Source organism: Synchytrium microbalum (assembly GCF_006535985.1).
Source record: "Synchytrium microbalum strain JEL517 chromosome Unknown SmJEL517_scf0001, whole genome shotgun sequence".
In the NCBI taxonomy this organism is placed as follows: Eukaryota; Fungi; Chytridiomycota; class Chytridiomycetes; order Synchytriales; family Synchytriaceae; genus Synchytrium; species Synchytrium microbalum.
The window spans coordinates 921434-948856 of record NW_022158350.1 but is presented as its reverse complement, the minus strand read 5'-3'; the positions used below and the strand labels follow the sequence as shown (position 1 = coordinate 948856).

Below are 27423 nucleotides of genomic sequence, written 5' to 3'. Positions count from 1 at the left end.
ACGTACAGAAGTCGAATCCAGACCAGCCACGACGTTTGTACAAACACGTGCATCCGAGCTTGACGAGAGACGCATTCAAACCGCAGGCTGTTGGTTGGTAGTCATTTAGACAGTCAAATAAAGCCAACCCCAACCCACGGTGCTAATTCTACGACTCCGCCGATTTCCCGCTGTGACTTGGATTCATGTTGTCAATGTCACGATTGGCCTTAGACGAGTTCACTCTAGTTGCCAAACGGTAGACCAAATTAAAAATCTGTTTAGTTGCCAAATGGTATCGTCTACTTAATATATTTATCTACTATCTATTACTCTATTCTTTATATTTACTTATTAATCTTTGCCTACTCAGCCAAAAGTGTTGTCCCAACTCCCACCACAAGGCTCTGCAGTTTCTGGTACATCGAGTCTACCATTCTGGTTCTATGTTCCTTCACCTGACCCAATATTGTTACATACTGCTTTGCCAGACCCAACAGCCGTGGCTCTATGGTTGCCATAAGAGTGACTGCTACACCAGCATCTATGTCAACGCGATCCTAGTTAATTGCTGAAAGTTCTTCCGGAAGGCAGGAAGTCGGCAGGGAATTTACCATAGATCACCGTAAGGAGGCACCTGTACATTTTCGAAAAGGTGGGATCCAAACGACTTGCAAGTTTCAACAGCGTCAGCAGCTGTATGCCACAAAACCGGGCCTCAATAGAAGAGTCAACGAATCTTTGGTGAGCAAAGGCTTTGATGGTCATCGGGAGATACCACTGCAGCAAAGCATAGTACACTAGCGTATGGGCATACACCAGTGTTACTTCAAAGTCTCCAAGTTGAGCCTTGAGATCCAGCGGTGGTAGTCTCGTCGTCATGCTCAAAATCGCTTGCTTCATGGCTGGAAAAGCCAGTTCGTATTCAGAGTAGTCCAAGCCCTGTAAGAAGGGTATCCATGTTTGTGACGGGAGTTCCCATATCGGCTTGTCTAAAAGTAGAGGCCTGTTTGGTTCACAGGAGTCACAGCATCAAAACGGCCTGCATTGAAGTGCTCACCATCAACTGTATATAGATGCAAAAACCGACCAGCTCTAATCCACAGAATCCACAGCTCAACCGTAATCATTGACAGCTCTCTGCACCCAGGAGTCTTTAAGCTTCCAGGTAGCGGCATCTGACAAGCTCGCTCCAGACTCCATAACGGAGACTTTTGCTCTGACAATCTCCCATGTGCATGAGAAATGTATGTACACCACCTAACGATTATTTTTTGGTGGGTATGTGACGGGGTTGGTGGAACGTTCCAATTTTTTTTTGATTATTACCAGACGCGCCGCATCTTCTCGCTTTCCACAGGTGAGACATGTTCTTGAGATAGTATGAGTTCTGATTCTCGTTCGAGCTGCATGTTGATAGCTATATCAGTAAAAACGTTGAACATCCTAGAATCTGAAACGTCTAAAGAATGAAAATAAAACATAAAGATCAGCAAATGCTTGTAATATGTCCAAGTCGTCCCAAAAACCGTATTTACTGTATGCGTATTCAGCAAGAAAGGTCAAACCAGTGAGATTGTCCAGAGTGTACGGTTGGTCGACGGACTGTAGAGCTATGCGAACTCCCTTAGCATAGGCTTCGGATCCATCATCATCATTCGAGGCCTCCTGATGCTGCAGCCGTCGTTGGTGAAGGGCTTTACCACCAATAGCGCATATAGCGAAATACAGCATTGCGTCTGCACAAGACATGGGTGAGAGCTCTATAGCTCTCTGCCTATGCATAATCCTCAACGGTGGCACGCCATCGTATATATCTAGTGCGGCAAGCTTCAGTAAGCCTTGGGTTACCAAAAAGCCTAACCATAAGAACGAGAAACACATACCAAAGCAAGCGTTAACCAGAAATTCCAATGGTATGGCTGCCAGTGTATTAGATGGTAGTTGAGGCTGAGGGGCAGCCAGTGCACGAATTGCGGTTTCAATGGCAATAACTTGCAAAAACCTTTTTGATGCTAATTGCGGCCAAAAACCTTTCTTTCAGAGATCAGAAAAATCCCGCAAATTCTAAGGATGCGTCCTACCTTTTGCTTTATCATAGATCTCCTTCTTGAACTTGAGGTGCCTGCCAACGTCCTCAAGAGCTTGGATCTTGCAACTAAAGATTAGACGAAATGGCTTAAGAGTTAGAACTCCGTAAGAAAGCTCTGGATACTCTAGAAACTCATCAAATAACGACGTATTTAGGGAAGGGCTAACCTGCCGTCTTGTGTTGTGTCACTGGTTGAAGGTGGTGCCAAATCATCATCGTTCACAAGTTGGGAAACCTTCATCGGTACTTTCGAGTCAGCCGCAATTGCTCTGATATATATGCAAATTGATCCTACTATACTACATTAAGTTTGCGAACAACAAGTAGTAATGAGGTGTGGAGGTGTTTATTAAGATGTGAAAGGAGTCAGTAGGGACCGGGTTTCACGGCTGAGAATAAAGTTTAGTCAATTCAGTTCTTTAAAAACTGTGGCGCAAGACACCTTGATGCACTCTTAAAAGTACCATGGGGGATCATGATCTATCTCTATTATTTAAAAGCATTTCAGCAGCATGATCATTCCGTCCTTACTTAATAATACATGTACAGCTTTCCCCAAACTTTTCCTACATTTGGACCTTATCCTCAGATAATTCCGAGAATGCGCTATCGAAATGTGAAGTCACAATATCTATAAACTCGTCCCCAAGCTCATGGTGTAAGGCGTGTCCTTTGCCTTCGAACAAGATCCTTTTACATTTCATGTGTCTGGCTATTATAGCAGCATTTCGAGGCCATAAGATCTAACAAGGGAGTTTGAAAAGGGACAGGTTAATTCAAAGTTCATCCATGTGCCGAGTAGAACACAACAAACGTTGGAGCGGAACAAAACCTTCAATTAAAACCCACCCTGTCTACCGAGCCTGCCATGACAAGAAAATGAGAAAGAGTTCCCAGCTTTCTCAACCTCTTTGGAGACACATTGTGAAAGAAAACGGCATTGACTGGTAAAATAAGAATTTAGTTTAGCCTACTGCAATGTAACTTTGAATCCAACAACACCCACATTGTCCGCGATATCCTGCTTGCGATTGAGGTGGTTTTGTGGCTGCTTCATACATGAGCATCTGGACGATAGCTTCAACGTTTGTCATTGCATCAGGAGAAGCTGTCTTCAGATGAGGTTCTACAGGTTGTGCTCCCCATGCTGGCGGTATCAGTAGAGAAGCAGCAACTTCAGCTCTTATTCTGGCATCGACGCCCTTCGTTCCTTTCTTGTGTATCATAAGCTTCAGTAGTGTCGTTATTGGAGGAATCGACATGGGTGGTGAGGATGCTGTTGAGGTCATTATTCTGGTGAATGAAGGGGTTGATTAGGCATATATTTCATTTAACGTGATTGCCAATCGTACTGACATGGCTTTGAATGTGTGTTTGGGGGCAAGGAGGCAGAGTTCTTGAGCAATGAAGCCTCCCATACTACAGGCGACGATGCAGATATCTTCAGTCCATCCCAAATGCTGGAGTAGCTCGTATGTATCTCTTGCCATTAGTTTAGTTCTGCAGTAAGGAGAAAAGGGGTGAGTTATTCACAAGTTGCGACCGCTGATGTCGATCCCTCATCTTACGTGTATAATCCTCTTGGCTGTCCCGAGTGCCCGACGCCTCTGTTATCGAATATACAGCACTCGTATCCTCCGCGTTCATTCAGCATTCTAACAGTATTCTTCCATTGGCAGCATGTTGACGTAAAGCCTAAAGTTCAGAGTAAAAGCAAAAAAGGTCAGCTTTGTTTTAGACCGCACATTATTGAATGTAAATGAATTTGAAAGTCGAAATATCAAGCGAAACTCGTCGTCAGCTTGTCAAACAAGTGCCTTTGCCACATCATCAAATGTGGATGGACAAATATCACATGCAAAACACACCCATGATGAAGAGGACCTTCCTCTTTCCTTGGCCCGAGAGCTCATAATACATGTCTATCTCTTGGCGGCCCTTGCCGACTTTGACGATCATAATGCTTGCCAAATGTTTGGTTCAACGTTTTTTTTGAAACTCAGATTGCGACCAAGATAACAACGAGAAGATTCCTACAAGTAGCTGAGATTCAAGGATTCAAGTGCTCCCAAGGTTCCGTATCGAGCTTTCAGATAAAGTCAAAAGTAGGTTTGCGGCCCAAAATTTAATCGCCCGGAAAGCACTCTATTATTGTAGTGGAAGGTTTTGTCGACTGATGAACAGGAAGAATCTGAGAAAATAAAGGAATTGCTTGGGATCTAAGAAATTTCTCAATTCTCACTGTTTCCTGATCTGAAGCGATACGGTGCTGGTCGCTGCTGCGACGATCATCAGAACATCAAATTTCTCTTGTCGATCGATTTGACGCGAAATCACGTTCTATGGGCTTCACAACGTCTCAAAACACGTAGTAAACTCAATTTCGGGTCTCCCCGTATATAATGCTAGTGTTTTATTCGGTGCACATATTTTCGTTAACTCGATAGTTTTATTCACGAACTGATGGAAGCAATTGAATGAGACTAGTACATACAAAAGCAAGACCATTACGACATTTACTGACATCTATTACGCTTCATATAGTACTACCATATAGACTACAATCTACTACTGGCTTTGGAATGCCTCTCCCACAAACCCAGAATAGCAATGACGAGGCAGTCGCCTTCCTGACCTTCTCTCCAAATTCGATCCCTTATGCCGAAGTAGCCTCCTATTATCATGCTCGTGAACAGGAACCCACAGCTCCATCATTGCGTGTTGGATTGACTTATGACATCTTGGCTCCTGCAAGCCTAACAATCCGTGATGCATCCCAGCCAAATGGAAAGACAATCATCTCGGGAAAATCAAACATCGCCAGATTCATTGCCAGAGCATTCTACGGTCATGCTGGCTCTCTAAGCACGAAACTGTCACCTGCACTTCAAGCTCAAACTGATGTCTGGTTGGATGCTGTCAAGCCAGACAGTAAAACTCCAATATCTATAGACAAGTTGATCCAAACTATAGACTCCCAACATGGAATGTTGATGGATGGTGTAAAAGATGTCACGGTTGCTGACTTTATGGCCTGGGACTTTGTCAAGAGAACCACAGCTACAACACCTGCTACTGCAAACGGAGTCAAAAAGCACGCTGCATATGATAAATGGCTGGCCCGTGTCGAAGAAGCCCCATCTACGCAAAAAGCACTACATGATATAGAATTAGCATTGAGGGGTGTCAACCATTTGGAAATCTTTCGACATGCTATTGCCTCACAGATATCTGCTACTCTCAATCTACCAATCAGCACTATTCGCCCTGTAATCGAAGTCCCTGCTGATAATCGTAATGGTGACTTTGCCGTGCCTATACCTCGATTACAGCTGCCCGGTAATCCTGTAGAAATATGCAAGAAGGTTGCTGAAAAAGTAAGACATGTTGTGATAACTGTAATTGCTGCAGTTGTTACATATGATTTCTGCTAGTGTGACTGACTTTTTTTGCTCTCTTTACTCCCAATTCAAATCACGCACAGATAACACCCAACGAGTATATACTATCATGCAAGCCATTAGGACCCTTCCTCAACTTTGTCACAAACCGCACCGTCTTACGTGACCGTGTCATCCCGCAAGTACTAGAACTTGGCTCCCTTTACGGTCGAAATGCATCTGGATTTGGTAAATTGGCCATCTCAGAGTTTAGTAGTCCAAATATCGCAAAGCCCTTCCATCTAGGGCATTTACGAAGTACCATCATTGGTAACTTTATCAAAAACATATTGGAGGCTAACGGATGGGCTACTGTATCGATCAACTATTTGGGTGATTGGGGTAAACAGTACGGTGTGCTGGCTGTTGGATTTGATCGATATGGAAGTGCTACCAAGATCAAGGAAGATCCGATTCGACACTTGTTTGATGTTTATGTGCAGATAAATGTGAGTGTTTGCCATTGACTGAGCTTGGCAAACGGTTTGTTGTTTCAGTATCAGGTCTTACGATTTTTCGTTTATGTAGAATGACATGGGGAAAGACAAGGAAGCTCCACAATATAAGGAAATCAATGAAGCTGCACGTGCCTACTTCAAGAGAATGGAAGATGGTACGTGCGCATACTATGAAATGAGATTAGATAGAATAAAAGACCAAATATCTGATATGCACTCATACATTTCTTGCCCTCTCTAGGTGATCCATCAGCTCTGGCAGTGTGGCAGCAAATGCGTGATTTGAGTATTGAAGCCGTAAGTTCATCAAATTTTATGCTGATCTCATTCGAGTCTAAAAGATTTTCAACATAGTACAAGCTTGCTTATGGCCGATTAAATATTGGATTTGATGTATATTCTGGAGAGTCACAATACTCATTGGCCGAAATGAATGATGTACTGAAGGACCTGCGAGCCATGGGTCTTTTAGAAGTATCCCAAGGAGCGGAACTTGTAAATCTCGAATCATATGGACACGCAAAAGCTCTCATTACCAAATCTGACGGCAGTATGCTGTATCTCTCTCGAGATATCGCAGCTGCTATTGATCGATACAACTATTACCACTTTGATCACATGTATTATGTGGTGGCCAGTCAACAAGATCTGCACTTTAAGCAACTCTTCACCATACTGTCACTCATGGGTAAATCATGGTCGAAACAATGCACCCATATATCGTTTGGTATGATTAAATCCAAGGATGGTAATATGAGTACTCGAAAGGGTACTGTTGTATTCCTTGAAGATATCTTGAATAGTGTCAAAGATGAAATGCATGATTTGATGAAGGCCAATGAAGTGAAGTATGCTCAGGTTGAGAATCCGGAAAGGACGGCTGACATTGTGGGGCAGTCTGCTGTTATGATTCAGGATATGTCTGCTCGTCGAAACAAGGATTATGAATTTAACATGGACCGTATGCTTGCCTTTGAAGGTGACACTGGGCCATATCTTCAGGTTGGTTGAGCCGTTTATGATAACATTTTTGAGTAGTGGAGGGGGAAAAGGATACGAGACCAAAAAATACGAGCAACCTACAGCAAATGATTGAAGTTTTCACATCTTTCCGCTGATTCTTTCTTTCATTCTAGTATGCCCACTCCCGCTTATGTTCCATTGAACGTCGATCAGGATTGACAATCCCAGCCAAATTCTCCTTATCAAATCTCGAAAACGACAAGGAAATGGGACCTTTAATAGACATGATCTCACAACTACCCGATGCCATAATAGATGCATCTCGAAATATGGAGCCATCCACCATAGTCACGTATTTGATGAAGCTGTCACATACAGTCTCGTCGGCATTGAACGAGTTGGTGGTTATTGGTGAAAAGAACAAGGATACAGCTATTGCTAGATTGGCGGTGTATAAGGCATCACGTATTGCATTAGGAAATGGGATGTCTGTGTTAGGTCTTTTGCCCTTGGAACGTATGTAGGTTTAGATCCAAATATATTGCACACATTTGGAAGGACGAGAGTTTTAACTGGTTTAACGCGAATATCAGGTAAATTTACACGTTCAGAACGCGTGCGGCCTCAATTATGAATAGCGTACACTCCTCAAGTATAGCACATGACGAACTTTGAAGTTAGAGATCGTGATCATTAGTACGCCCAGACACGACGCAATGCCCAAAACCGCTTTCCAAGGAATCTCTGGCTCATACTCGGAAGCCGCGTTAATCGCTCTTGGTGGTCAATATGGTCAGCTAGGAGCTTTGGAACCAATTGGACTTGAAACATTCGAAAAGGTACTAAAGTCGTGACATTGTCAAAAGGACAGATAGACGCTAGTTCCAATCTCAATTAATTACAATATTTAGTGCTTTGAAGCTGTCAATAGCCGCACAGTGGATCTCGCATTTGTAAGTTTGAACGATCACGTTGATTGGCATTTGGATGAAATATGTTTGAACTGATCAAACTCTTTAGCTACCATTTGAAAACTCTATGAATGGGACATTTCACAAGAATTATGATTTACTGTTGACTTCTGGACTAATTATTGTTGGTGAATGGTCATCCCGAGTTAAGCCTTAATTGTAGACTCTTGCAATAGGATTTTTTGCATCTCTAACTCATTGAACTCTAATATTGTATAGGAAACTCATGTGCTAGCTGCATTACCAGGAGCCACTCTTCAGAACATTCGTGAAATTCGAAGTCAGTCTGAAGTCATTCAACAGGTAAAAGCTTCACCTAAAGGCTGTATTACGAAGTATGAAAGCTCAGCTATATTCTTTAGTGCTCCAAGTTTCTGAGCAGTTTGACAAATGTCAACGTCATTCAAGGATTTGGTAAGTATGAACGACCATGCAAGCACCATGCAAGGCATTCTACCAATCCTTTCGTTGCTTTTTGCCTTACTAATAGTTTCTTCGTGACATAGACACTGCTGGCTCCGCGTCCTACATCCAAACGAACTCACTCCACAACGCTGCTGCTATTTGCAGTGAGCTCGCAGCACAACGATACGGCCTGACAAGTCTCTTAAAAGTCGGGATCGAAGACGACGTAAATGTCACACGATACCTCTTGATTGGACGCCAACCAGTCCAACCGCAACGCCATGAATCACCTCGAACATCCGTGTCTGTTGTGTTGAAGAATATTCCAGGTGCATTCTTCAGGGCATTGTCGTGTTTCTCGTTACGTGATTTGAAGTAAGAGGGTGGCTTGTTTCGTTGCCAAAAAAGGGGCAGATTATGGGAGAAAACTTACAATCTTGTAAACCTCTCAACTAGTATCTCCAAGATTGAGTCTCGCGCATCGGCTAGGACAATCACCTTGTCCACACCTTGGGAATACGTCTTGTATATCGATGTTGATGGGTCGACCAGTGATACGGCTGTTGCCCGTGCGGTTGCCAATTTGGAGGAATATGGTGTTGTCAAGGTGCTGGGATCGTATCCTAGGTACATCCCGAGTATAGATGCTCCATTATCTCATCGCGGTATAGGATTGTAGTGTCGAATGAAGTGAATTGCAGGAGTACTTGTAGGGTTGAATAGACTGATAGTTTTGCTTTGAAGGATATGTTAAGTGTGAGAGTTGAAGAGTCTTATTATATTTCTGTGGTATGAGCAGCTGCTATATAGTTATTATATGTGCGAAATTAGCCATTATATGTTATGCAATCAGATTCAGTTGTTTGAGCGAGTCCAAATCAAGACACTGCCGCCTGCCAATCCATCAACAAAGAAACAGGGGATGAGCAATGCTTGTCTTTGTCAATGTGCCAGCAGCGACTCAATGCTATAAGGGCAAATGACTCTGTTTAAATGCAACCAAGTACACAGGGATTGCCAAATCAAGGAAGGCAACATCATAAGCCTGATATACCGGTATAAAACGGCATCCTCGATTCAATCCTTGGGTCGGCTACCAGAGTCACAAGGCGGCCCTCTCCTGTGATAGAGTCTTATCCTCCCCCGCACTGTCGTTGCGGCTTTTGGATGTTGGAAAGGCTGTGCGAGATGCATGTCCAAAGTTGGAAAATTGGGGAAAATTCGAAACACGAACTAGAAGCTTAGGTGTCAAACGTCACAGTTTCATAATGGATCTGTCGTTTGAAGCACCAACACTGACTGCAAATGACGCGTCGATTTTGTTGACAATTTTGGTTTACTATTTCGTTTATGAGTGTGTACATGCAAACAACTATGTGCTTTTTAACATATGTGTATAGAGCCCCATCTTCTCGTTACACCCGTCTCTTCTTAGCATGAGGCTCCAGATCTCCCTATACGAAGGATGGACGAGGTCAACATCCTACAATGTACCTCAACATCCAACAAACTCATATCAAAAAATAAACACCAACTCACATCTTCATCCAGGGAATATCCATCCTGTGATTCTGGAATCTCACTCGAGCCCTCCGATACTGAAGGACCCTTTCCATTTCGATGCTGAATTCCAGGTATGAAACTACTACTACTGTTACTAAATGGACCACCAGCAAATGGTATACCACTAACAGGTCCAAGTGCAGACGGTCCACTCTCATGAGTAGCTAGCCGTTCCGTCAATATATGCTTCTCAAACCTGAGCGCTGAAATCCGTTCATTATTTGACTGTAGTTTGGTAGCGAGAGCATCATTCTCAGCTTCCATTTCCTTGACTCGTGTCTGTAGTTCTCTGTACTTTTTAACATATTCATCGGAGAGTGGCGTGCCTGCTACTACTGGTTCAAGTTTAGCACGTGGTTTTCTAGTTGCCGATGTTGGTGCTGGCAGCGGCGGTAGTGCTGATGGAGACGTTGATTCATGTCCGGTCGGTGTTGATGGAAGTGGAGGCGTTATATCCAGATGTTCTTCGCCAAACTATGAGGTTGTAAAAACGAGTGTAAATTCTGTGTTTCTGTGCGAAACAGACAGACTAGTTGAGTGAGCCAAGCGACTCACCACCCTCACATCTCCTTTAATTCCTTTTCTCCAACCCTTGCCTCGTCCTTTAAAGACACCAGACGACGGATTCTTGGCTACGTGCGGATGATGTAGATCTGCCATCATTTGAGCCGTGAGATGCATTTCGCCCGTCTCACTTCCCGGACCAGACCTCTCAGCTGATTCCTCCATTTCCTCGTCAGTTTTGGGATCTACTTCCACCTTGACCTTCTTATGTGAACCACGGGCTGCTCGTACAGACATTGCACATATCTGACATTGACAATTCACAGGATTGTGAGTCGGATCGCTAATAAGCCATATATAGTGAACACCAAACTCCTTCAACGTCCTAGTTGGAAGCAAAAGGTAATCAAAATGAGCAAACCACCAAAGACGTGAAACAGCTGTCAGAGCAGAAAATGGATAACTCTACCTGAATTTACCCTGTGGGTGTCCAAATATATAGCAATCCGTTCTTTTATTGGACGCGGATGGTGACAATGGCGTTTGATCCACAACATTTTCTGATCCAGGTACCGTGCCATCTAACTTGCCATCGTTTACACCATCAGGAGATGAGGTATCATGCGCCTGTAGTCCTGCAGGTGATGAATTGATAGGTGTGGTCGGTCGTAGTTGTGGTGCTACAATATCAGCTGTCTCAACCCCGGGTACAGTAGCAGAAGAAGGTCCTCCTGGAGTGCCAGCAGTGACACTTGCACTTCTATCTTGCTGCCTCCTCGTTTCAAACATCCTATAACCATCGGGGAGCTGTCGGCATTTAGCGTTTGGGGCAAACCTGACGATTTCTCCATGAATATTGGGGTCATAGCCGGGCAAAGCTCTAGGATGCGAGATGTAGGCACGCTGAAGCTCGGGGCTGATGCTGTTAAGGAAGCGAAATAACCTTGTATCGTCAGATGGGATGAATCGTTCTGGGTTTGGATAATATTCAGCACATCCATCACTGAAAGCCGGGGGAGGGATTTCAGCAAAAGTAGGTGGCTCTTGGCCCGACATGTGGCTCCCTGCTTGGAGCTTATGTGGTAAGCTTGTCGTCGAGTTTACTGTTAATGAGTCGAACGCTTCGTGATTGATTTCCTGTTAACGAGTCAATGAACAAATGACAGCCCCAGTTTTACGGTTTAGCACGTATCGAAACGCGTCTTATTAGATTATCTTCAGTTGTCATTATGCGGTAATATACAGCAGAGGTGCTAGCTAGCAGCTGCCCATTTCCTTGTTTTGTGCAATCGCCAGTCTGAAAGTTCAAAGAACTCGTCGAAATAAAAGCAGTGACGTGTTCTTTTATGGCTTGCTCAGTTTCTTACTTGTACTGCGGATCTGGTGCGTGGTGACTGCATAGGTGGTTGAAACCAATTGCTCGTGGAAGTCGACTTTTGAAAAAGGGAGGGAAAATAAAGAAGGATTGCAGACGAGAACAACAGCATCAGGCACTACTAAGACACTAAATCTCTGATCAAAAGGTATATCGTCGATACGCAGCATACTTTTTTGGCCGCTGTTGCTTGGATCAGGCAACCTTGTCTACCTCATTTTGTTGCTACCCAACTGTTCCTCTTCGTCCACACAAACCATCACACTCCATTAACATCCATTAACCACTAGAATGCTCGGCCATCAAGTTCCTGGTAGTAACATTGAATCCCCAAAGGCATTGACTGTCCTGGAGCCTCCTGAAATTGTACCCAGCGCATCATCTGAAGTGCTGGCTGCTCCAATTATCGTCGAGGAGGAACATGGTAGGTCCAGAATGGAATTGTTTGAATTCATCATATTTATAACTAAATATATCGTCATGCATTGAACTCTAGCTACCGTCAAACGCCCTCGCCAACGAGAAAAAAGCGCAACCTTCAGCTTTTTCCGTGGGCGAACTACGTCTGAATCCTCGACGCATACTGCAGGCAGTAGCTCACACACTGCTGCCGGAGCGGTAGCCCACCTAGGTCAGGCTATAGGCACTCTAGGCAGAAAATTGAAGGGCAAGTCCCATCTACCTGCTTCCGAGAAACTGGATCTAGCACGTGGAGACACTACAAGTGAAACTTTGAGTGAAAAGAACGACTATGAGGATTCCCTCCTTTTAGCTGATGACCTATCCTCTACCCATGAAGAGAACGACGTCATGCACTTCGACAATGCATCCACTCTAGTCCCGGCTGCCTATACAGATCTCCCACCATTGCAGCTACCTGGCGCCGATATCATGCCATCACTGCAAGAGGAATGCTCGTACTTGTTCCCCATGGACGATGACTATGATAGTCGATATGACAATAGGTTTGAGGATGCCAGTAAAGTATATGAGCATAGTAGGTTTGACGACGACTCTAGCAAGTTATACGAACATAGCAGTGGCCCGCCATCTATAATGCAAGGCGCGCCAACGCCATACAATTCCCGAAACAACTCCCGAGTGCCATCAGTTAGATCTATGGCATGGTCTACCGTCTCTGAGGATCGAACATCTATGGATCTCCCCTCACATGTATATCCCTTCAGAGCCGAATCACTGAGTAATGCGTTAGAATCAGAGGCATTATCGACCTCAGCACCTAATACTCCGGCACTTGGAAGGCCACCCAAGATGCCGCTGTACAACAAACGAGACTCGCTGGACTTGTCAATCGATACACCAGTATTCCCACCTGTACCGCCGTCAAGTGTCGCATCTTCATACACTCTGCCTAGTGCCATGAATGAACTTCATGTCTTGCGGTATGTATCTTTGTTATGACTTGCTGTCAAACAGTTTGATCGCAGATACTAATTTACATCAAACAAGCAGTAGATCTCCATCTTTATCTAGTGTAAGCCATCTATTCCCTTCCGCTCCTCCATCAACTCCCGTTGAACCATTCGACACAATGAGAAATGTGACATTGCCCGACGACGAATTGTTGCTACCAGCTATCGCACGGGCTGCAGAACATCCATACTCAAAGCCACCTCGAAGCAAGTCTAGTAGGAAGTTCCGACAAGCTGTCTCTGATGCACTGGATGCTGATGGTGGATTGAAGAGTACCCGACGACGTAGTGGTATTGCTAGTAGCTCTTTCGTTGAAACGGGAGACTTTGATGATATCGGCATGGATGATGAGTAAGTGGATGTTTTAGTTGTGTTTGTTTGAGGTATACCAGACGTTGATATCATGTCAGCAGATTGGGTCCAGGTATCTCATCACTTCTGACACTATTGTTCTTCTGAATAGGCAAGGGTCAAACAGTTTGGAGTGACAGGATCACGAAAAAGTTGCAAAGAATTAAAAATCTGACTGAAGTGACAAGATCACAGTGTGGGAGTTATATCAAAAGTTGAAAACAGTGTAGTAATATGTATGTACTTGTGTCTAAAAACAAAAATCATTCTTTCTTTTTTGGATTTGCAAACAAAATAATAATACAAGTGATATTTGAACAACGGTTGCAATGTGTTTACATGTGTACAAATGGAAAAAGTTACAGATGTTGTCACTACTAACCGCTCCCTAGTCATGCCTCTCTCATGAGACACTCCGTGGTGTTAGAGCTTTAGTCTCTACAAGCTCTACAGAAGATGATCCCAGCGCTTCCTCTTCAGCAATTCCGGCCACACGTTCCATAGTGCCCACAATGGATCTAACGTCCTTTTCAATAATGCCAGACCAGTTCTGGACATCTCCCAATTCCTAAGGTTGGCAGAGTATAAGCTTGGGGCTCTGACAATATGCAGCGTTCAGCCTGCATAAGCCGCAAATCCTCGATAGCAGCGTGAAGTTGCAATCTGAAATACCTTGAGCCCATCGTTGAACTGATTCACCAGTGCCAACCATAACCGTGTTTGCTTTGAGAATTCAACGGCAGCAGCTTCTAATCGTTTTGATTCTGCTTCCAATTCACGTTGAATCTGGAAGGCTTTTGAGACTCTGTTGTGATAGTTGATGTTTGATGTTGAGCTTGACGAACACATGGAGATCGGTGTGGGAGAGGTAGCTTACTGAAGGTTGACTGCATCGTATAAAGAGTCTACAGCGTAAGAGACAGCATGTTTGGTCTCTGATTTCAAGTGTTCTGTGGAAGATGACGGTTGAATGTTTGTAAACTGGAGTAAATAACCTTAATGATGACATACCTCTTTCTGGCTTGATAATGTTTGTTTGCTTATTTTGATGTTCCTTATAGGCCCTGGCTAACGACATTGACGTTCGTCGCTATGAATGAGAGTTGCGACTCAGACGACGTGTTTCTTGTAGAGATTAACGTGATTTCCAGTACGGAATCTATTTATGTCTGAGATATGCGCGAAAGACAGCCTTTGTTCTGTTTTTTGAATGCTCGTCAACTTTTTGATTGCTTCCATGTCTATCTTCGTCGATAGTTTTAACTCTGTATCTTCGCGAGCTTCAAGGATGTTGACATTGCAAAATACTGTTCATGAACCTATTGATTGCACCATGTAAGTCCAAAAGAAACAGTCTCGTATTTGCATGCACTTGTTTTGTTTGTTTGATGCAAGCTCGATGATGAAGATGCAAATGTTGGAGTGAGAAGGGTAGATTCAAATTGATTATATTCTGCAATGTCAGTACTTTACGAACTTCATGGAGTCGAATCTCCAGATTGAACATTGGATCATTGACATCAAACGACACCATTTGATGTTGTGTTGAGAGCGCAGTTCTTGACTCGTTTTTTTCAAACAACATAGTGCAGAAGAGGAAGGAGATATACCAGCCATTATTCGTTCGCCAAAAACAAAACCTATATCACGAGCTCGTAGAATCATCATCCCAGTTTCATACAAACCTGCCTTGGACGATGACAATGAATCAAACTCTAGAACGACACCTTCCGCTACTCCCATGGACGTCGATTCACCTTCTCCAGCAACATCTATATCACCTTATATAGAACAACAACAGCAACGACCATATACGACACTACCACCACCACATAAAATATTCCCAAAAAGCCATGCAATGCGATGGCACAAGGTCAAGAAACCTGCACCTGCTTTAAAACAAGCATTGCAGTTCTTGACTAGTTCGCCTCCAGTGTTCGATGCTCCAGTCAACCAAGGATGGGAATTGGGCGCAGACTCTCTCGAGTATGCCGTCAAGTTCCGTGTCTTTGAACGAAACACGAGGGATGAATTCTGTAGTACTATTGGAGCACCGCCTAAAGCATTTCGTAAAATCATTATTCAGCAACGGGAAGAATCAGCGTCTCCTGAATTGGTAGAAGAGCCTTATGAACTGAATCTTGCGGAAAAGCAACAATTGTTGCGTCGATTAGGGCCATTGCCTGCACTCAACCCATTCACAGCGTATTATAGTGTAGCTGGGTATTCTCCTGATGAACTAATGGTGTTTGCTCAAAAGTATAAGCTTGAACGTGAGGCAGAAGACTTTGAAGAACGGGCTCGTAGACGTCGTAAACCAAAACATGACCCTAAAGCCATACATCTCGCCTATAATGAGTTTATGAGACAACGTGCAGAGAGATTGGGAGACGCTTATACTCCAACAGTAGCAGTAGACGAAGAGTCTGCTGCCTCCGACTCTGATGAAAGCCCCAGGAAGAAAGCCAAGATAGATGACGAGGCAGAAGTTGGTGGTATAAAGTATGTAGAATTTAAGCCCTACAAGGAGCTTGAAGCTGAATGGGAACGTGATGATCTAGATAATGTCAAACGTCTCAAGGATCGTAAAGAATATCTAGTCGCTGGTCTCTACTCTGCATACTACAAGGGCAAAGCTGCTCAAGCAGCAGCTCAAGCCATCCTCGACGCTGTAGTAGTCATTGAAGATCCCAACGAAATGAAGGATGAGGCCCCTGTCGAAATAGTGGTTGAAGGTGGTGGTGTAGTAAAAGAAGGTCGTCAAGGGAAAAGAAGGTCTAGTCGTTTTGCTACTGCTCAGTCATCACCAGCAAAAGAAGAAGAAGATGATACAGCAAAGATGCAAGGTGATGCTCAACCAGAGTTGGTTGCTGACAATGGTAGTGCTTCGAGTGGATCGCCAAACAACAAGACAGTCAAGAAATTCCAGTTTCCTATGCCACGAAACTTTGGTATTACCTTGATGAATACTGAAAAGGAGTTTCAGATTCCTCTTGATATTATGATGTATGTTGATGCTAAAGGTGGCTCCAAATTGGTGAGTGCATTGCTGTTTCTGAAAAGCCTTCTTGCTATTGTTGATGTGTTGTTTTACTTCTATTTATTAACAACTAATATGATTTTGTTTTGGTTTGCCTACAGGCCAAGAAGGCACCCGCCAGACGTGAAGGCCCCACTGGCTTCTACAAGTTGCAACGTAGTACGTGTTTCTGTTTGCCCTCGAGCTGGGTTACCAGATCTCTGACCATCTATCTGCCTACTTAGACCAGTTCGTCGATCGCAAGGCGAAAAAAGCTGCCGAGCCCGCAGTTTGTCGATGTGAAGTCCCTGAAGATGAAGATACTCCCGCATGTGGTGAAAACTGTCTGAACAGGTATAAAACGATTTCGGAAGTCTCTCTTTTTTGCTAAAATGTTTCAATGAGATCGCAAACTCAACAAACTGAACACTTGTTCCTAGATGCATGTTCATTGAATGTGATCCAGAAAGCTGCCCATGTGGTGATAAATGTACTAATCAGAACTTCCAGCGTCGCAACTTTGTCAAGAAGCTCAAGGTTGCCTGGGTATGCACATCTTTGATACTTATCATAAAGTTTTGTTTGGTTGTGTTTAACATTCCTACAACCTCCGCTTAGACTGGTGGTCGTGGGCATGGCTTGCAAACTATGCAAGATATTGGCAGAAACCAGCTAGTCCTTGAGTACTGTGGTGAAATCATCTCTGCAAAGACTTATAATGACCGTATGGAGAATGACTATGCCGACTCGACGAATTATTATATCTTGGCATATGGTGATGGTGAAGTGGTTGATGCTGCCCTTAAAGGAACCGATGCTCGTTTTGTAAACCATTCATGTGATCCAAATTGCCGAATCGAGAAATGGTAATTATCTACAAGAACTCGCTTTTTTTGCGTTACCGTAGACTTAGCCACCAGTATCATCTGTAGGTCTGTTGGTGGTGAATTCTGTATTGGACTTTTTGCTGACGAAGATATTGAACCGGGTACTGAATTGACCTATGACTATCGATTCCAACCGTTCCTGCCTGGTCCCATGTTGCCTTGTTTGTGTGGAGCAGCCAATTGTCGAGGTAGATCTTGAGTTCTTTGACGTTATTAGACCGCATGTACTCACACATTCGCACGAAAGGTTTCCTGGGCAACAACAAAAAGAAGGAGGAAGTCAAGGAAGAAGACAACACTGCTCTTGGTGAGTTTGCGGTTGGATGCAAAACAATCTTCTCAGTTAGGTACATCTTTTTTGCTTACGCATTGGCTATGCCCATTCTCATGTTAGGCAAAAAGAATCGTCTCGCCAAACTGAAGGGCGCCGATATGCGCAAAAAGAACAACAACCAGGACCGTGGCTTTTGGCTTCGCAAGCATGCTCGTGAAAAGCTTGCACATCAGTCTCGCGACATTGTCAAGTGGACCAAGTGGTTTATTGAAGTACAGCATGTCTTCCTGGTGCGCAATCTAACCTCGAAGATAAGAGTTGAGAAGCTGGCCGAGACTGTGGGTATTCCTCCACCACCTGCTCTCTTAGGACGTGGACGACGTGATGTTGCTGCTATTGCCAATGCAACTCAGGTAGCAGACGAGGATGGGATCTTTGTTGTCGTTGGTGGTGATGGTGGAAAACTGACTGCTAAGAACATTACCGATGAACAGATTCGTGTTCGTGCTGGGCGTCGTAATCGATCTTTAGAAGATATCGTTGATGACTTGATTGCTCAACGTAAATGATGGATTGGAACTTGTATATGAAAATAAGATGGCGGTGGTGGATTGGATGAGTTGCCTCTGTATTTGGTGGTCTAGGCCCTATTACCCCGCACTTGAACAAAATGACTCTTTTTATATATGTATACACGGGTGTGGTCCTTTTAGAAAATAACAAATCAAACATAATTGAAGAAAAATAATGATGCCGGTATTGGAAAGGTTTTACGATGTTACGATGTGAAATGCAAATATCTACAGACGGATACTTTAAACACTATTTACTACTTGCCAACAGTGATTTTGCTAAATACAGTGGGCGTGATGTGCTTGGTCTTGGCAGCCTCTTCAGCGACTTTACTCTTAATATTCTCAATCAATTCCTTTTGGGCTACCCTATCTAGATCATCACGCTTGACGATAAGCTCTTCGACAAACGAGAGTGGTAAATCACGGTATGGATTATACAGGGACCAAAAGTCCAGGAAGGCCTGTACAACAAAGATATAAATGAGAAGAAACGGAAAGATTTTAAGTGGCGAAAAAAGAGCCTTGATGAAAGGATGAAGCTTGCTTACCAGACCACCAGTACTACACACAAACGCCACCAGCTTCTCCACTGGATCAAAAGACTGATTAACCCTTTTGGCAGTCTTATACTTTAAGAAAAACTCTCGTCCCTGTTCTAAATTACACTTCATGCGTTCCGTAGCAGCAGGAAACTTGAATTTAGCCCCCTTATTCCGGAACGATTCAATATGCACCACAATAAACCGTTCCAGTAAATCAGCAGTGAGTTTCGTAAACAGATATTCACATAAATGGGATTGGAAATCATTGCAATAGTCTTCGAGTGTTGCTATTATCGGTCTCATGGGATCAGAGTCATACCATGCATTCGTATGCATTTGCGAAAGGGCTGGTTTTACTTCGATTAGTACTATATCGATGAGCACAGTGTTTGCTCTGGTAGCTAGTTTCATGAATCCATCTAGGGTTCCATTCAGTTTGGTTTTCACGGCAGGGCGATACTCGTCGTCGACTACAGCATCAATACGGGTTATGATGGCTTCAGAGAACTCTCTGCTTCGGAATGCATCGTTGGCCAGCGCCATGACGTATTCAGGCAAGCCTTCAGCGAGTTCAGGAGACTTTTCTACAAATTTCTGATACTCGGAATCTAGAATCTTTAGCCAGGCTTTATGAAACTCGTCCAGTGCCATCGTACATTCACACACCACATCATACATTAATTTACCACGTGAGGAGGCAGCTACTATATCGACTTGCTGATTCACCATTTGAAACATGATGATGGATGCATTCATTAAATAGTTGCCATTGGCGGGATCGGAATCTGGGTATGCGTTACGTTGGAAGAATTCACGGGTTTCGGACTGTAGGAGATTGCCCATCCATTCAGCGAGCTTGTTGCGTATAAGTTTTACGTACTCTTCCACGAGTTGTTCTTCTTTGCCGTCTAGGAGTCGTGGTTCTAAGAGTTCTTCTCCGACACCGAGACGGGCGCTCATATCTTCGTAATAGTTGCGGACCCATTTTAGCAGCTGGAGTATGGCACCTGCTTCCATGGATCCTTGGATGACCTTGTTGATCTGCAAAGAAAACGGTAAATTGTCGTTCATGGAAACCACAAGCTATGCAATCAAACGGCCAATTCTTGCAACTGAACCAGAGCGATGGCTGATTTTCCACAACTGTCTCTTCCCAATACAAGAAAATCCTCATGAATGAATGAATGAAGCGTTATCTTACCACGTCGTAAATGTTTCGGTGATACTCGAGCACGAAAAAGTGAAAGGTATTATACTTTTTCGGTAGCCGTGGTGCTAGATCGTCATGTATTATAGTTAAATCATCCGTGACAAAGTTGAGAGCCTGTAGCAGCTGCGGGAACTCGTTCTTGTGTTGATCATGTAAGCTATCAAACTTTCGTCGTAGGGTATCTCGTATAGCATCAAAGAATCGTATCCTATAGGATTTCGGCGGTCGTTGATATGTGGTGTCGTATCTACCAGCACTTGTCGGGCTAGACACGATTTGCATAGCTGAAGCTTCATCAGCCTTTTCCTCTGTTTCTATAATCTTGACCATTCTAACGATTGTGGATATACGGCCTGACTTTGTCAAGTCAATTACGGATTTAGCTAGTTTCCACATATAAGAGTCGAATTCTTCGACGAGTTGATCTACTTTGCGGAAATAATTTTGAAGTGTGGATACGACATCTGCAGATCCACCTCTACTACGTTGCAGAGTCGAGTTTTTGAATTGCTCGAGTTGGAAGATCTGGTAGTGAATCAATAATAGGTTTTCGGCTGGTCCTTCTAGGTTTTCCGAGTCACGTTCTAGCAGTTTATGTATACGAGTGATTTGAGCATTCAGACGTTGAAATTGCTCTACGATTTCTTTTGTGGCTACAAAGTTCTGATGTGTTCTGGAGATCTGTCAGGATAGATATATTAATTTATTGTTAGTTGATTTCAATCAGGCAAAAAAACAAACCATAGTACGACACATGGATTACCTTTTTGATACGAGCATAGTTCTTGACGGTGTTTTGAGCATCAGCACATAGGCTATCAATCCTTTCCAGATTTAATTTTACGACCTCGGTCTCTTCCTGGGATTTGAATAGGGTGTCTACCCCTCGTCGTGCATCATCTAATTGACCCTCAACCAACGTCTTTAGTTGGGCATCAATGTTTGCCTTTTCAGCAGCAAAACGACGACGGAGCACTCCTAATTTATTTGCTAGATCGTCGGGATGTGTCAGGAGATCTGCGATTCTGGCAACAGCTATTAGAATTGGGAAAATGTTGAGAATCTATGATTCGTTTGTACGTGAATGGTTGAATAGAGTGTGTATACCCGAGTCAGTAGCATCTGCGACTGTTGAGAAGATGGCAGCATCTGCCGACGGCACTAGCATAGTTTCTATCAGGGCCTGCCAGTTGTAACCAGGATCGTTTTGCACAAAAGATCAGAAGAATAGGTTGCTGCGATGATGAAGGGGAGCTAAGACTAGACTGATACAGTCAATCACGCGTTTCACTGTTACAATATTGAAAATTTACGAGTAGAGGACTGTTATGAAGAATGGGCTTGTTGTCGGCGCTTTCGCGAATTGCTCATCAAGTGATAGTTCGTCTCTTTTTACCCAATTGAATAGATCTCGGCTTGTGGCGTATCAGGACATACTAGTATCGTAGTTCCTAAAGCTTGAACCCCTTTGATTTGTCCTTTATCGCCTGTTCATTGACCAAGTACCCTTACAAAGTAATGCGACTGCGATTTGGAATTGTGTCGAAAATGAGTGAACATACATGGACGCCATCGTGAAATACTGGTAATATCTGTTAATTGACACGAAGATGCAGCTTCCCCATATGGTTCCTGTTGACATCAAAAGGTGAACCTGCGTACTTCTGACTGCAAAATCTCAGGATATACCAAAATGGGAGGACCGTCAGCTACTGCCTCATTGGTGACTGCCCAGATTCTCAAATGGTATGCTGAGCTCAGACCTGGATCTCTACCTGCAAGACCACTGGTAATTGGAATAAGCGGCCCTCAAGGTTGAATGAAACCCTCCGTTTTTTTTTAAATGTCAAAAGCTTCATCATCCACCCGCTAACTTGGACATTTTAGGCGCTGGAAAGACGACTCTAGTGAGGAATATATCGGCGGGCCTCTCCTCTGCCCCACACAGTTTGAACGTTGTGGCCTTTTCGTTGGATGATCTGTATCTGCCATTCGAAAAGCAAACCCAAGTTGCTGCTTCAAATCCTGGCAACAAGGTCATACTCGTGCTCTATTCGCACCGTCTGATTGATTTGACCTTAAGGGTGCATTGTTTCTAAACTATACCTTTCTTGTCAAACAACACAGTTGGTTGAACTACGAGGAAATCCTGGCACACATGATGTTGCATTAGGTAGAAAGCCTTAGAATCCCTTATTTAAAATGCTTCTACTGAGACACACGCACGTGTTGTTGACATTAGGCAGAAGAACCCTAGAAACACTTAGACAGAATGGTACAACACCTATACCGTCATACAACAAGGCTGCTAATGACGGGAAGGGCGACCAAAATCCACCATCGACCTGGACAACCGTGCAACCTCCATTTCACATCATACTCTTTGAGGGGTGGTCGATGGGCTTCAAATCGTTAGCCGAGACAGAACTAGAAGCTGCATACAAGGCATTGTCAAAAGACCCAGACTCTGAGACAAGGAAACACTCATTTGAGCATATAAAATTATTAAACGAGGGTGCGCGTGTTTGGGAAAGGGAATGGTATCCAATGTTTGATACCTTTGTGCATATCTGTTGCAAGGATATACATTGGGTTTACGATTGGCGTATAGAGGTATTGAAATCAAAAAAAAAATCCAGTGCTTCAATCACTCACTAAACTCATCTGTACCAGGCTGAAAATACTATGAGAAAGGAGCTGAATAAACCTGACGCAGGAATGTCAGACTCTGAACTCATCGACTTCGTTTCGAGGTTTATGCCGTTCTATGAACTCGGTCTTCCAAGATTGACCAAGGTCGGCTTCTTTGGATCAGCATCAGGAGATATACCAGAAGAATACAAGAGCCGCCATCTGAGAGCATCGATTGATAAACAACGGAATTTATTGTTCTCTGACATTATATAGATGATTGGTTTTACAGATTTGAGGTTTGATTTTCAAAGGGCTTCACTTTTCTTTGGGGATCCTAACTTGCTCTCTGAAGATTGTTTACCAAATGGGGTGCATTTCTTCTTCTTGTAGCTTGCGGTGCTGCTGCTCTTAGCAGACACCAAGCTGTTGAGCGAGAGATATGCAAGTCCAAGTAGAGCAAGAACCATGGCAATGAGAATAAGGGCACAGGCCCAAATGCCCAAGCCGTCATCCATTCCTTGTTGTGTCAAACAAACGGACCCATCTACTGGAAGAGCGCCAGCACACCACAGCTGAATGCCAGTGTACTCGTTTTTAAGCATCCCTTCGAATCCATACTTGATGGGAGAAATGTATTGAATCCATCTGTTTGTGGAAGGAGGCTTGTCAGTTGACTGGCAAAGTCATGATTGTCATTGAGAACTGACCTCAACCAGATGGGAATAGCATTGAGATTGGCAAACAATCCAGAGAAGAGCATCAGAGGCATCAAGATCACACTATTTTCAGGGTGTAGACAATTAGACGTCAAATGTGATTCAGTCACTGAGAATCCAATACTGAGTACTTACGGAGTGACTGCTAAAGCTACTGGCAAAGAACTGAACATACAGGCAAAGAAAATTCCCAACGCCCAACCACACACAGATGAGAGGACGACGAAAGAGGAGAAGATGAAGTACTTGCTTGCAACGTTTTGCAAGCCTACCATCCAGTACAAGATTGTGGCTTGACCCCAAGGGAAGAGGATTTGGTACGGCATTTCAACCAATGTTTTGGAGATAAAGTAGGATGGGAGGGAGTAGTATTGGGCACCGTGTTCACGAGTGAAGACTGTAAAAACGTGTAAACGGATGAGTGTGCTGTCGTTTGTGATTATGTGCAGATGTAATTTGGCGTTTTCTTTACCTGTTTTCTCTCCACCAAAAATCGAGAGAATACCAATGCAAGAACTCATGACGTTGTTGACTGAGGCAAAGAAGAGAACACCGGAACTATAAACACAATGCCGTTAGAATTGGTTGGCTGTCAAGGCACAAGTATCCACCGCACCGGTTCTGAACTGATGCTTGGCCGGTCGTCGAACCAGTATTCAGAAACAAAAATCCGATAATCAATGAAATGACGACAGTTTGAGCCATTCTAGCCTTGATTATCAATGGATTTCTTATAGCATTTTTACTTGCTCTTTGAAGTAGGTATGGGAACTGGATCGCGAAAGTGGAGACCTTAAGAAGAATGTGGCAGATATTTTAGAGTTGCCACAATGAAGACGCAAACTTAATAAAATTCCACAACAACAAGGATATACCTTCTTAGTGGATCCAACCAACACACCGCCTTTGTCAGGATTATCGACTTGTTTTTTGATCAAGGAGAACTCGTCACTCTTATCAAAAACGCCCAACAATCTTTCGATTCGGTCTTTGTTGTTTTCTTTTACTTGGCCCCCACTTGTGACTTCTTGGGCAGTGTTGTTGAGAACAGACATGAAGAGATAATCGGCTGGGTTGGAATACTTGGGGCACGGGTAACCGCTAAAAACAGTGGTAGTGATGAGATGATGAGAACATGTTTGATTGCAAGAGCTAAAAAGACCAGTCAATCACTCACTGTGCTCCAAAGTAGTCGACCACGTGTTCTTGACTACCAGCATACATTACTTTGCCGTCAGCCATGAGAACCAAGTCATCAAATAAGTGGAAGATTTCAGAGCTGGGTTGATGAATGGTGGCAATGATTGTGCGCCCTGCATGGGCCAACTCGGATAGTATTTTGATCACGGCGTAAGCGGTGAAGGTGTCCAAACCAGATGTGGGCTAAAATAGAAATGTTGGCTCAGATACCATTGAAATACCACCAAAACCATTCAACAAATTACCTCGTCCAAGAACAACACTTGTGGCTCTGTGATCATCTCCATGGCTGACAAAAAAAGTGGTGATTGTTATAACGATTTCTGTTGACATGACTTGTGCATCTGGAGAAGTTTTAATTGTTTGACTCAACACCTACCCATGGCAGTTCTTTTCCTCTCACCACCACTGACGCCCTTGGTTTCGGTGTCTCCAATGATAGTGTTAGCAGCCTTTTCAAGTCCCAACAATTGGATTGTCTCGTCGACCTTCGCGTGCTTCCTCTCAAGGGTCCAGTCTGATGGCAATCTGAGGAGTGCACTCATAGTGATGGCTTCCCGTACCGTCATGGTCGAGAGGATGACATCATCTTGGAAAACAAAGCCTGGAAAAGGAGGCATCAGTCAGTAAGTTGATCTATGTGACATGTTGGTTCGTATTGTCAAATTGCTTACCTGAACAACGTTTGATCTCCTTGCTTACTATCTCTTCACCGTTGAGGAGGATTCTACCCTCAACCATCCCTTGCTTAGCTTCACCAGCCAAGACTTGGAGCAAAGAAGTCTTACCAGCACCTGATGCACCCATGACTGCAGTCAAGCGTCCAGGATTGAAGGCTCCATTGACGTTTTCTACAATATGGAAGTCGCCAAAGTCAGCTAATCGTCATTCATCACAAGATTGAAGCATCCCTTACTCAAGATTTGCTTGGTGACCATTTCCTTTTTGGCAAATGGGCCCTTGCTCGTTTGAACTGGAGCTGGGACTACAATGCTGTAGGACAGATCTTGAAAGACAATTTGGACTTCAGTCCCTTTGGCGATATGGTCGGCTAAGAAGGGGAAACGAAACAAATGTTAAACACCTTTGATTCAAAAAGTCATTCGGCTCTGGAGGAACGCCGTGTTACCTGATTTGGCTTCAATATGAATCTTGGTATCGGGTACACCATCTCTGTCGTATGAAGGGGGGCGAGATCCGGTATCAGCCATGGTTGCTAAAGGCGCTTCTGGATAGATCTTTGCAAAATCTGTGTTGGCTTGCATTAATCGAGTTGCATTTATACGCGGGAAATAAATAGTCTCTCCTGAAGGGACTGACACGTATAGCTTGATTACACAGATCTAGGAGAAAATCCAAACTGCGCAAAGGGTTGTTCATTCATAGCTACCTGGATCAACCATTTCAAATATGCTTTCGCAAAGGAATATTTCCTGTGAAGGTTCATCCAGCTTGCTGCTGGCATGTGAAATTGCTAAGTTTAATTGTGTAGTTTTGGATTTGCAGGCACAAGTTGTCAAGCCTTTGTGTGTGCTTTTGCACACTCGGTCAAGGAGTACCGCTATGCTCTGGCAGATATTTTAAATAGATTATGCCTTTCGAACTGTCTGGATGTGGACTAGAACTCCTTGCACAAGGACTTTTGTGTAAAAACTTACTTGGAAAACAGTTCTGTTCGGCTTTAAACGTATCTCACGAGTAGAATATTAGTTCTTTTATTAAATAAATTGAATTAAAGCTATAGAGCTTGCTGTTCATTTGATACTCGCATTGATCTCCTCAAACTTGTTGACAACCTTCGAGATTCCCTCCAATTCAGCATCGAGTCAGACATGGCAACCAGAGGCGGTGTTGCTGCGACTTCTTCAAGAGAGGAGCGCTTACGCAAGTTGGAAGCAGAACGACATTTATTCTCTTCCAGTCTGGCCACATCTACATACTCGACAACAGCCGACACAAATAATCACGATTTAAATAGGAGCCATAATACAAACACGACAACAACGTCAAAGATAAAACCATCAAAAACATCTCGTACAAGAGCAATATCTGGATCTCTGTCTATAGGCCAACTAGATTCAGCAACAATGAGCCATCCTCACAATCATCAACATAACAAATTCACATCGTCTGAACCTGCATGGGCTCCCCTACCTCAAGCTGGACTCTCAACCGCCAACGTCGATGATATATGCTTTGCCACTTCTGAAGGTGGTTTGCGTGGTAAAGTCAGAGTAGATCGTGAAGGGAAACACGCCTTTCTCGACACGAACGAGTCGGCTTCTATAAAATCGAAATTGATCAAGGAACGTCAACAAGAAAAGGAATTGGAGGCTGAACGTGATAGACTACGAGAACGTGAGAGGGAACGGGACCGCGAAAAGGAACGGGAAAAGCTGGTGAAGGGATCTAGTAGATCTACTAGTGCGGATCCGTGGAGTAAACTTGTTACTAAAGAGAACAAGTCTCGTGCAAAGGTTGGTTTAATTTTTTTTTGTTTTTATGCTCTAAAAAGCTATACTTTGAGATCCTTCACTAAGACCTATAGTCCATACACAGTATTACAGCACCGACAAGACTCTGTTGGTCTTGTTGGAAGAAGAGAGGTCGAAATATCTGCACCTCGAGTCTGAATACCACAAGCTGCTCTCCGAAGTACAGGCCCTGCAAGCAAACCATCTAGCCGAAACTCGTAATCACGAACGCCGACATGACGCAGACCAGCGAACATTACAAAAAGCTCTCCTCTTGAAGACCGAAGAATGTACAGCTGCTATGCGTGAAGCTGCCGCCTGGCAACAACGATATGCTCGAGAATCGGCAGCATGGAC

The 27423-nt window shown here is 43.7% G+C and overlaps 8 protein-coding genes across 8 annotated transcripts; 4 read left to right on the top strand and 4 right to left on the bottom strand.

The window, feature by feature from the left end:
* Positions 1-2637: 2637 nt before the first annotated feature.
* SmJEL517_g00246 (uncharacterized protein) lies at positions 2638-4030 on the bottom strand (the record flags this gene model as incomplete). Its single annotated transcript, XM_031166176.1, has 6 exons — positions 2638-2814; positions 2921-3015; positions 3078-3364; positions 3428-3571; positions 3640-3766; positions 3940-4030. The coding sequence occupies 6 exons, from the start codon at positions 4028-4030 to the stop codon at positions 2638-2640; spliced, it is 921 nt and encodes a 306-aa protein (XP_031027900.1).
* A 518-nt stretch (positions 4031-4548) lies between these two features.
* On the top strand, positions 4549-7456 carry SMI245 (arginine---tRNA ligase; the record flags this gene model as incomplete). The annotated part of the gene is made up of 6 exons (XM_031166175.1): positions 4549-5448; positions 5556-5960; positions 6040-6124; positions 6211-6266; positions 6324-6971; positions 7106-7456. The coding sequence occupies 6 exons, from the start codon at positions 4549-4551 to the stop codon at positions 7454-7456; spliced, it is 2445 nt and encodes an 814-aa protein (XP_031027897.1).
* Positions 7457-7648: 192 nt separating this feature from the next.
* Positions 7649-8987, top strand: PHA2 (prephenate dehydratase; the record flags this gene model as incomplete). The annotated part of the gene is made up of 7 exons (XM_031166174.1): positions 7649-7771; positions 7844-7885; positions 7953-8048; positions 8123-8206; positions 8266-8317; positions 8410-8683; positions 8765-8987. The coding sequence occupies 7 exons, from the start codon at positions 7649-7651 to the stop codon at positions 8985-8987; spliced, it is 894 nt and encodes a 297-aa protein (XP_031027898.1).
* Positions 8988-13938: 4951 nt separating this feature from the next.
* Positions 13939-14613, bottom strand: SmJEL517_g00243 (uncharacterized protein; the record flags this gene model as incomplete). The annotated part of the gene is made up of 4 exons (XM_031166173.1): positions 13939-14103; positions 14208-14340; positions 14413-14485; positions 14547-14613. 4 exons carry the CDS (start codon positions 14611-14613, stop codon positions 13939-13941), a joined length of 438 nt encoding a protein of 145 aa, XP_031027895.1.
* Positions 14614-14823: 210 nt separating this feature from the next.
* Positions 14824-18284, top strand: SMI242 (histone-lysine N-methyltransferase; the record flags this gene model as incomplete). The annotated part of the gene is made up of 9 exons (XM_031166172.1): positions 14824-14870; positions 15123-16572; positions 16677-16734; positions 16800-16908; positions 16995-17100; positions 17173-17420; positions 17487-17629; positions 17689-17748; positions 17836-18284. The coding sequence occupies 9 exons, from the start codon at positions 14824-14826 to the stop codon at positions 18282-18284; spliced, it is 2670 nt and encodes an 889-aa protein (XP_031027896.1).
* A 260-nt stretch (positions 18285-18544) lies between these two features.
* SmJEL517_g00241 (uncharacterized protein) lies at positions 18545-21210 on the bottom strand (the record flags this gene model as incomplete). The annotated part of the gene is made up of 5 exons (XM_031166171.1): positions 18545-18751; positions 18839-19873; positions 20034-20723; positions 20806-21077; positions 21150-21210. 5 exons carry the CDS (start codon positions 21208-21210, stop codon positions 18545-18547), a joined length of 2265 nt encoding a protein of 754 aa, XP_031027893.1.
* A 525-nt stretch (positions 21211-21735) lies between these two features.
* SmJEL517_g00240 (uncharacterized protein) lies at positions 21736-22949 on the top strand (the record flags this gene model as incomplete). The annotated part of the gene is made up of 5 exons (XM_031166170.1): positions 21736-21856; positions 21930-22078; positions 22170-22215; positions 22285-22655; positions 22716-22949. The coding sequence occupies 5 exons, from the start codon at positions 21736-21738 to the stop codon at positions 22947-22949; spliced, it is 921 nt and encodes a 306-aa protein (XP_031027894.1).
* A 32-nt stretch (positions 22950-22981) lies between these two features.
* Positions 22982-25803, bottom strand: SmJEL517_g00239 (uncharacterized protein; the record flags this gene model as incomplete). Its single annotated transcript, XM_031166169.1, has 12 exons — positions 22982-23321; positions 23384-23455; positions 23528-23789; positions 23865-23950; positions 24009-24163; positions 24268-24493; positions 24570-24775; positions 24838-24881; positions 24972-25196; positions 25267-25443; positions 25509-25643; positions 25722-25803. The coding sequence occupies 12 exons, from the start codon at positions 25801-25803 to the stop codon at positions 22982-22984; spliced, it is 2010 nt and encodes a 669-aa protein (XP_031027710.1).
* Between the last annotated feature and the right edge of the window lie 1620 nt (positions 25804-27423).